At 35.0% G+C, this 10,015-nt stretch overlaps 1 protein-coding gene across 2 annotated transcripts in view; it reads left to right on the top strand.

Moving 5' to 3' along the window:
* The window catches only part of LOC114054260 (transcription elongation factor A protein 1), a 37,726-nt gene that overhangs the window by 25,569 nt on the left and 2,142 nt on the right, over positions 1–10,015 (top strand). For both annotated transcript variants that reach the window (XM_027877441.1, XM_027877442.1), the window contains exons 7-9: positions 3,266–3,420; positions 4,481–4,627; positions 6,751–6,822. In XM_027877441.1, the coding sequence (XP_027733242.1) occupies positions 3,266–3,420; positions 4,481–4,627; positions 6,751–6,822 (374 nt within the window). The remainder of the gene's footprint in view (positions 1–3,265; positions 3,421–4,480; positions 4,628–6,750; positions 6,823–10,015) is intronic.

Raw genomic sequence — 10,015 nt, 5'->3', positions numbered from 1 at the left:
GATCTATAATCCAGTCTCTGATCAAGAAATAAGCCTTTGCCATGGTCATCTCTTGGTCCCATTCCCTTTCATTTTCTCTAACATCTTGCCCCTACTCTTATTCCTATTCTCTCTAGTCTTTCTTTGTCTATGGGTCTTTGCTGTCTACAAATGGGGTCTTATCTTCTTCCCCATCCTTAAAAAGAAATCTCTTGATCTTGCTATCCTCCCATCTCTCCTCGCCTTCTTGGATAAACTCATTGAGAAAGCTTTATATATTAGGTTCTTTCACTTCCTCTGGCTTCTAACCTCATCATTTAAATAAAATTTCCACTTCCAAAGTTTCCAGTGTTCCCTTTAAAAAACATAGGTTCGGGAATCCATCTACAGGGAGATGATAAGTGAACCTGTGAAAGTTGATATTTTTTTAAAAATTAATTTTGTTTTTATTATGAATGCAAACATCCTCCCCCCAAAAAAGGAGATTCCCGTTTACACAGCAGAACACAAGACAGTTGCCCACTAAATTATAAATTTCTATCTGCCTGCTTCTTTCAAAAAGTATACACTACTCTTGAAACAGCCCTGCTCATCTGTGCTTCCTTCTGAAGGAACTTCCACTCTGTTCTTTGCTATGCATTTAAAAATATTTCAATGCCTCTTCCTCTTTTTTTTTTTTTGGCATCACTATTCCCTGCCTTCTTCCAAACAGATCAATCAAAAACCAAAAGAAAGTTTAAAAAAAAACAAAACCAAAACACCTTGTAAAAAGTACAATTAAATCAAAAGGAATCCGTTTAGTGGCCATATTCACAGACACTAATTTCTGTCTTTTTTCTGGCACCTTGAATCCATTAACATTTCTGTCAAAAAGTGGGTAACATGTTTCATCATAAACACTTTGAAGATATAGTTGTTCATTGCATTGATCAGAGTTCTTGAGTCTTTCAAAGTTGTTTTTCTTTACAATGCTCTTCCAGTTCTGCTCACTTCACTTTCCATCAGTTCATGCTCCTCAGGATTCTCTGAAATCATCTCTTGTGATTTCTTACAGTGAGCTGATATTCCATTATATTCGTGTACCATAAATTGTGTTCAGCTATTTCCCAGTCCCTTAGATTCCAGTTCTTTGTTGCCCCCGCCCCCCCCCCTCGGTTTTTATCCTCCCTCATAATGTCCCCTGCTTATCCTTGTTTCTCTATTCAATTTTATGTATTTCTGCACCAAACTGTATGTGTTGATGTGTGTGTTCAACCTTCCTTTGTCTGTTTCAGATAAGAGTGCAGTTCATCTAATGACTGCTCCTTCCACCCCTTTGCATATTCCTTCCCTTACACCTCAATTATGAGAAATAGCAAGTTCCACCTTTTTCCTTCTTTCTGCATTGGTGTAATCCTTTTACCCTCCCTTCTCCTTCTCTTCAGACCTTCAGAACAGAACCAGTCTGCTTCAGTTTTTCTTATTTTACCACCTCATAACCCTCTGAAGACATTTAGGTTCTAAGGGGACACTTGTGTCTTCTTCATCACCCATTAGAATATTAGCACTAAATCATCATGCAATTCCTTCCCATTATTCAAATAAATTTACTTTCTAAGTTTCTTTGGACTCTTATTTTTGTATTCAACAGTTCCTACTTAGCTCTTATCTTTTCATTAGAAATTCTTGAAAAGCCTCTGTTCTGCTAAAGGCTCATTTTTCCCTGTAAGATTATACTTGACCTTTCAGGATAAATTATTTTTGCTTGTAAAGTCACTTTTCTTTACAGGATCTTCAAACTGGGAGTGTCCTCCAAACCTGTCCTGGTCCCTCTTCTCTTTTTTCTCTTCACAATGAGTTCTTAACCTTTTTTTGTGTCGTTGACTCTTTGGCAATTGAGTAAAGCCTAAGGGCCCCTTTTCAGAATAATAACTTGTTACCTACCTGCATAATCAAAGGAAAAATGCTAACTTTCAGTTAGTAGTTAGAAAATAAAGATGTAATTATTTTTCCCATCTAAGTTCATAGACTACTTAAAATCTATCCCTCTTTTATGTATCCATAAATAGATAGGGATATATAAGCACAGAACCCATAGGCATAGATGAAATAACATCTGTGCCTATGGGCTCGTTTGTGTCTATCTGATGGTTAATTCAAATATATATACAGCTTTATTCTGTCCTCTCCAGTCTTGGATTTTCAGCTGTCTTTTGGATATCTTGAACCAAATTTCTTGTAGACATTTCAAAATGCCAAGGGCACCACCATCATCTTGGTCATCTAGATGTGCCACTTCAGTGTCTCTTGACTATTCCCTATCACCTCCACCATATAAAGTATTTTTTTTTCCAATCTTGTCATTTTTGCCTTCTTAAAATTTTCTCTCCACTTATAAAACCCACCACTCTGGTTCAGGCTTTTATCACTTTTAACTTGAACTTTTGGAATACAATATAATTTATCTCACTGCTTTCATTCTTTCTCTACTTCAGTCCCTCCTCTACTCAGCTGCCAAGGTCATTTAGTGGTCTCTGTCACTCCCTCGCACTTGAGACCTGTGTCTGTCTATGTCATCCACACTCCTCCTCCCCCCATTCTTAATAACTGCAGTGGCTCCCTACTACTTTTGGTATCTGATAAAAAAGACTTCTTTTTGCATTTAAAGCTCTTATTACCTGACCATTCCTTGTCTCTTTATTGCACTAAATTTGCCTCTTTGTCCCTCTGTGGTCTATCTGCGCTTGCTGTTCTTTGCATGGGACATTGCATATTCCTTTTCTGTGCCTTTGCACTAGCTCTCCCTTTTACCTTCAATATTTTACCTCCTTACCATTACCTCCAGACTTGCTTCAGGAGTAAGCTCAAAGCCTACCTTCTGCAGGAGGCCTTTCTGAGTCCCCCATATGTTAGTATTTTTCCTCTATGAAATTGCCTTCCATCCATTCTACATATCTTTTGTGTACCTAGTTACTTTTCAGTTGTGTTCAACATTAGAATGTGAGATCCCTGGGGACAGGAATTGTTTTTTGTTTTTCTTTGTATCCCTGGTGTTTAGCACAGTATCTGGCACATAGGAAGTACTTAATAAAATGCTTGTTGACTGGCGTTAACTATGTTGTGATAGTGATTATTTCCTGAATATAGAGAAAGATAAAAAGGCTTTAGTATTTAACATTCTCTATTGTAATCTGAATTATGATTAGCTTTTGTGGACAAATTAGAAACATAAGAAGCAGCCATCTTTTGATAATAGTATAGTTAAATAACATCCTGGTTAATATCATATTCCTTAACTGCATAATACCTATATATCAGGAGTTACGGAACACGGACATGAAATATAAAAATAGGGTACGAAGTAGAATAGCAAATCTCAAGGATGCAAAGAATCCAAATTTAAGGAAAAATGTACTGTGTGGGAACATACCTCCAGATTTGTTTGCTAGAATGACGGCAGAGGTAAGTAGATTTGAGTTTGCTAACCTGCATTTATTTCCTTTGACTTCACAAATCTTTATACTTGATTAAATATAAACAATTTCTAAAATACCCTGATATTTTCAGAAGCTAAGTTTTAAAAAGTTAAAAAAATTTTTTTGTCAATGTGATTTGTATAATCCCTGGGACTTTATAAGTTTCATAATTTACTATCATTTGAGCTATAAATGCCTTCAAAGCCTTCCTAAATCATGTTTTATTTCTGGCTACTATATGTTAAACTAAAATGAAGGGACACTGTGGTTCATTGAAAAGATTTGGAATTAGAGGTCCTGGGTTCAAATCCTGGATCTGACATTTACATTTATATTATGGGATTATGGGCAAAATCATTTAACCTCTTTGGGTGTTAGTTCTTAATCCGTAAAATGAAGGGTTTGGACTGTATGACCTCTCTGGTCCCTTTTAGCACTAAATCTTGGATCCTAAGTATTTCTGTTAGATTTTCATGGTATGTTATTTTGAAAAATCTATTTGTTGCATCTCACTTGGCTTCCGTCTACCACCAGTTCTTAAGTGATTTGTTACTTAAATAATACAGTTGCCAACTGTTCTGTTCGTTGTGAAACCATATAGAATTGGAAAGTTGAATCCATAAGCCATATTTCTTATTGGGTAAGTTAGCATGTATGTAGTTGCCTTTTTTTTTCCTGCTGGAACTAAAATTTCTCCAAATATGAATTTCTTAAAAAGAGTTTTAAAAAATAAATGACAGCTGCAATGATATTAAAATAATGCTTTTGAAGTTGGAGCTGTTGTATAGTTTCATACAAATTTTGTATACTATTATGAGTTGATATTTTCTGTCTTTTAAAAACATGATTGTAGATTAAGTTAATCATTGGCATAAACATTTTAACAGTGATTGACTCTGCATATTCTTAAAATTAGTATCATTTCTAATTGATATTTCTAATTGATGAATGTTCAGTTTTGTATTATTTTTACATTAATAAATAAAACTATCTGATAGATTGAAAATGCTGTACCTGAGGAGTTTGTACTACTGTATTCCTTCTAGGAAATGGCTAGTGATGAACTTAAGGAGATGCGTAAAAACCTGACCAAAGAAGCAATTAGAGAACATCAAATGGCTAAGACAGGTGGGACCCAAACTGACCTGTTTACATGTGGCAAATGTAAAAAGAAGAACTGTACTTATACACAGGTATGTGACTGTTGCTTTATGTTTTTCTGTTATACTTTTAGAAATCCTAAAAATTCCTCATTTAGTAAAATTGACTTAGTAGCATAGTTCAATTAAGTTTGGAAAAAATTTTTTCTCTTAAAACGTTGTAGTTTTTCTAAGATACTGAGAATTCTTTTATAACATTGAAGAGTTCGAGCCTAATCTGGAAGTGAATCGAAATAGAGACAAAATTCCTACTAGATAGAAATTTCAAATTAATCACAAAACTGAAAACTACTGCGTTCATGCTTTCTCTGAGAACTTGTGAGAACTTGTTGAATTTATAGGGAGGCATATTGAAGCTCTGTGTCATAGTGGATAGAGAACTGGTCAGAAAATCCTGTCTTCAGATACTTCCTCTGATGTTTACTTACTGTGTGACTGGGCAAATCACTTAACCTCTTAGTGCTCTAGGCAGTTATCTAAGACTATAGGCATTGATTTACATTAGTAGAGGGAATTTCCTCAGCTGGGAATTCTCTGTATCAATAAAATCACAGATCTAGTGGTTGTCCCCTGATATTAGCGATTTTTATACATTCTTTTGCTTTAAATTAGCGGGTTTTTTAGACTTAATATATTCCAATACTTGTACTTTTATTTTTTCAATTCAGAAGGACCAATGGGTGGCAAATTTTTTGATCATAGTAACCCACAAAGCTAAACGAAACAAATTACAAAAGACTTTTGTGGCCCTCTTTGATTTATGATAAAATTTATGGAAAAATTATGCATATTAGGTAAAGAAGGGTTAGATTATGCATCAGTGGGGGAAGTACTCACACTCTTGAAATCGCAGTCATTCAAAGTAAAACCCTAATAATATATTGGTGTACTTTGTATTTTTTTTTAAGAAGATACTGACTCTTGGGGCAGCTAGGTGGTGCAGTGGATAGAGCACTTGCCCTGAAGTCAGGAGGACCTGAGTTCAAATCCAGCCTCAGACCAAATCCTTGACACTAGCTGTGTGACCCTGGGGCAAGTCACTTAACCCTAATTGCCTTTAAAAAAAAAAAAAAGAAGAAGATACTGACTCTTTTGTTCTCTGAACCTATGCATTTGGGTATGTGTTAAAATTATTGTTTTATAACTGGCAGTTTACATGTACTTCCTCTTTTTACATCTTAGACATGTAGACAGCCTGAGGTTTTTATATTGAAAACAATACCAAAAAAAAATTGTAATTACAGTTTAGTTCATTGATATGTTTGGGGAACAGGATTTTCCAGTTAATTTGAGTATTTAATAATTTATTTAGTGTGATAATCCATGACTGAAACTCCTTGTCTTGTGTCTTAACACATAGTTTAACTTTTTCAGGTGTATGATTTATCTATATTGCATATTTTTAGCTTGGTCTTTATAGTTACACAGTGTTCAGTTTCAAGTTTTTGTTCTTTATATAAATGTCATTTTTGTTTATTGTTTACCTGGTTCTGTTTACATCATCTATGTCATTTCTTTTAAGACTTTCCGTATTTATCTGTAGCTTTCGTATTGTTTCTTACAAACAATAATGTCCTATTAGCATGACAGTTTATTTAACTAGTTTCTAATTTGTTTCCTAATTCTAGTTCTTTGTTATTATAAACATACTGCTGTGAATATTTTGGTATCATGGGATTTTTCTTTCTATAGGTGACTTCCTTGAGGTATATACTTGTACTAAGTTCTCTGGGTCAAAGTGTATGGCATTTTAGTCACTTTTTAAAAAACGTAATTCCAGATATTTTTTTTGTCATCTTTGTCATTTTGCTGAATATAAGGTGAAAATTCCAGAGTTGTTTTGGTTTGTATTTCTCTTACTATCAGCAGTCTTTCATATAGTTATTAATAGTTTGCAGTTCTTCTTTTGAGGATTGTTTATATTCTTTGACCATTTAAGCCACTGGGGAATGACTCTTTATCTTAATGTTTGTATTAATATTTTTTATATCTTGAATATCAGAACTATTTGATGCAAAGATTTTTTCCTAGTCTGTGCTTTACTTTATCCTTATGATATTGATTTTGGTGCTATAAAATCTTTACAATTAAGTCAAATGTATTGATCACTGTAAAAGGTGCTAATATTTCGTTCTTGATTTTTTTTTTCTCATCAGGTTCAAACCCGCAGTGCTGATGAGCCTATGACAACATTTGTTGTCTGTAATGAATGTGGAAATAGATGGAAGGTATGGCTTTAGGTGTTTTTTTTTATTTTACATATACTGTACTACTATATAAATAACCAACTCTTTTTAAGCTATAGGTATGTCTACTTTGGAAATCACTCAGTTAATCTTTTACCTTAGACATACAAGTTCCTCCCTAAATTGTTTTTTTCCCCCCTAACTCTATTCGATTTATCTGATTATTATTGGAAGATTAGCGTAAATAAAGTAATTGGTAAGTTCTTGTGTTTAGCTATTATGTTCTCTCACTGGCAGAAGGAATACTAGAATCACAGTTTCAGAGTTGAGGGGAGCCTTGGTTCCATCTCATTAAAATTATACCCAAATGAGAATCCCCATTACAGTACATCTGGCAATTGTAAGTATCTTGCTCCATTATAAACATCCCTAATTTTTTCAATAGGTCCTTATAATTGCGAGGCACCGTGCTGATTTCTTTCTTCTTGGAACTCTAGTGTATCAGTATGTTTCCTAAAATATTGTGGGCTGAATTGAAAACAATATTCCAGGTGCCCAGAGTAGAATACATTTGAACTTAACTATCTCATTCCTGGTAGATATTCCTCTCAGAACATACAAGATCACACCACCTGTTTTGGTAGCTGTATCACATCATTGACTCATATCAGACTTGCAGCTCACTAAATTTTACCCACATCTTTTTTGACCAAACTAATGTTTAACCATACCTCCTTCATTTTATACTTAAGTTGATTTCTTAATCCCAAGTGTATGATTTTACATTTATATCTATTGAATTTAATTGTGTTAGTCATCCCAGTTCTCTGTCATTCTTTTTGGATCTTGATACAGTCATCCACTTTGTTAGCTGTCCCTCCTCAGATTTGATAAGAATGCCCTTTGTTTTGTTGTTCAGGTGTTTCAGTTGTGTCCAACTCTTTGAGACTCCATTTGGGGTTTTCTTGCCAAAGATACTTAATAGTGGTTTGCCATTTTTAGCTCATTTTACAGATGAGGAATGTCTTTGTCCAAATCGTTGATTTAAAATGTTAAAGACAAAACCAGGCACAGATCCCTAGTACAGTCTACTGGAGACCTTCCAAGTTGACATGGAACCTTTAATGACTGTTCGAATCCAGTCATTCAACTAGTTCAAAATCCATCTAATTATACTGTTTTTTTAGCCCATATTCCATCTTTGCCACAATAATCACATGAGATGATCTATCAAACATCTTGTTTAAAATCTATTTTCCTGACATTTTAGCAATGACACATCACTTTTTTCAATACTCTGGGATATAGTTTTGGGGGGGGGGGGTTGGTGACAGTAACTCAGGAGCAATTAAGGGATCCTTTACTAATTACCTCCTTTATCTTGGATATAAATTTCCTATCTGTCCTTTCCGAAGGTCTTTTCAGGGCAAACAGATGCCAAATAAGAATCCAGCAGCTTGGCCATCTCTTTATGGTCAGTGGTCATCGACTCTTTCACTCTGAGCAGTGCAGTTCTCCTGCCCTCTTCTTAGACACCATTTCCCCCAGTTTAGTTTAAAGCAAAGGAAAAAAACACCTTTTTTGTTGTCATTTCTTTCCAGCCTCTGTGCATTATGAGCTTTAGTATTCCTGACATTTATTCTTAGTGTGTCGTGCTACACTTTTCTTTCTTTGACTCTTCCTTTCCATCTGCTGAATTTTTTTTTTAATTTAGGTTAGTTGGTGAGTTTTCTGTGTTCATGTTGATTTCTTCAAACAATTATTTTTTGTCCTTGTTAGAATTTTTTCCCCTTCGTGGCTTAATAATTTCATTCTTTAGAATCTGCCTTGTTGGTGGGAATCAGATCCAGAATAGAACTCTCCCTCATTGGATTCTTCTCCTTTTGATGTATGAAATTAACGTTTAAGTCAAGAAGTTGGCTTCTCTCCTTTCTCGAGAGAGGGTCCCAGCAGATGACTGGATTAATACTTGAAGTCCCCCATCAGTACTCCACCAGGTTTATATTCCTTTTCAAACTATTCATCTGTAGTGGTCTGTAAGCATCCTTTGAAAACATTGTCACTTCCATTTGTTCCTTCATCAGTCTTCATCCAGAATTTCTCTAGGCATGAGTACATCATATTACTATGTAATACTACTTCCCCCTAACCCTGTTTTTACCTTATTGCTTTCTTTTAAATTCATTTATGCCACATTCCTGTCATGGGACTCATCCCTCGAGGCTCACTGATGCCTGTGAGGTCAGTTCACCTCCTTGAATTAGGATTTCTAGTTAATTTTGCTTTTTTTTCCTTTTTTTCCCCCTAAACTTTGTGTTGAGAGCTATCTGTAGTATGTGTAGACAGCTGAAGCCATGGCTTTAAGTAGAATTTGCTCTTTTTTTTTTTTTTTTTTCGATTTTGTTTGAGTTTCTCAGTATTTCAGTACCAATTCTTCCTTCTACTTTGTTAACATCTCACTATACTTTCTTGGTGGTTAGTTATACCTAAGCAGTTCCCCCACCCCACACACTCCATTTTAGTTTACAGCCATAACTTAATGGCCATACTTATATTTTTCATAGCCTATAATTACTTTTTCCTGCTTTAAGGGCAGCAAACTGCACCCCCCACCCCCTCAGTATTGATACTTAATTTCTTTAATGGCTTTTGGTGATTCAGCAACTAAATTATTGTTTAAAGTTGTGAGTAGTTTGTAACATTTCTTAGCACAAATTTGCACTCTTTTTTTGGTATGGTTGGGGAAAGATTATCTTTTAAAGCATATGAATTTAAACTCTTTAGTTATGACTGTTCAGGTTCATTTAAAGATATGTCTATAACTGTTTAGGCAAATCTCAAAAATAGATAATCTGTTTTTATCAATAACCGTAAACATTTATTAAGCACCTACTATGTGCCAAGAACTGTTCTTATCACATGGGGTACAGAAAGATACAAAAGACAGTTCCTGCTGTCATGGAGCTTACAACCTAATAAAAAGGAGGTTGAGTTGTGAGGTGGTGTCCTTAAACCCTATGGGGCAGCTAGGTAGCACAGTAGATAGAGGGCCAAGCCTGAAGTTAGGAAGACTTATCTTTCTGAGTTGAAACCTGACCTCAGACACTTACTAGCTGTGTGACCCTAGGCAAGTCACTTAACCCTGTTTACCTCAGTTCCTTATTTGTAAAATGGGCTGGAAAAGGAAATGGCACACCACTCCAGTATCTTTGCCAAGAAAACCCCAAATGTGGGG

Source organism: Vombatus ursinus, unplaced genomic scaffold (genome assembly GCF_900497805.2).
Source record: "Vombatus ursinus unplaced genomic scaffold, bare-nosed wombat genome assembly UNPS02014812.1, whole genome shotgun sequence".
NCBI classification, from domain to species: domain Eukaryota; kingdom Metazoa; phylum Chordata; class Mammalia; order Diprotodontia; family Vombatidae; genus Vombatus; species Vombatus ursinus.
Note: the sequence above shows the minus strand (reverse complement) of the source record. Positions and strands in the feature narration are given on the sequence as shown.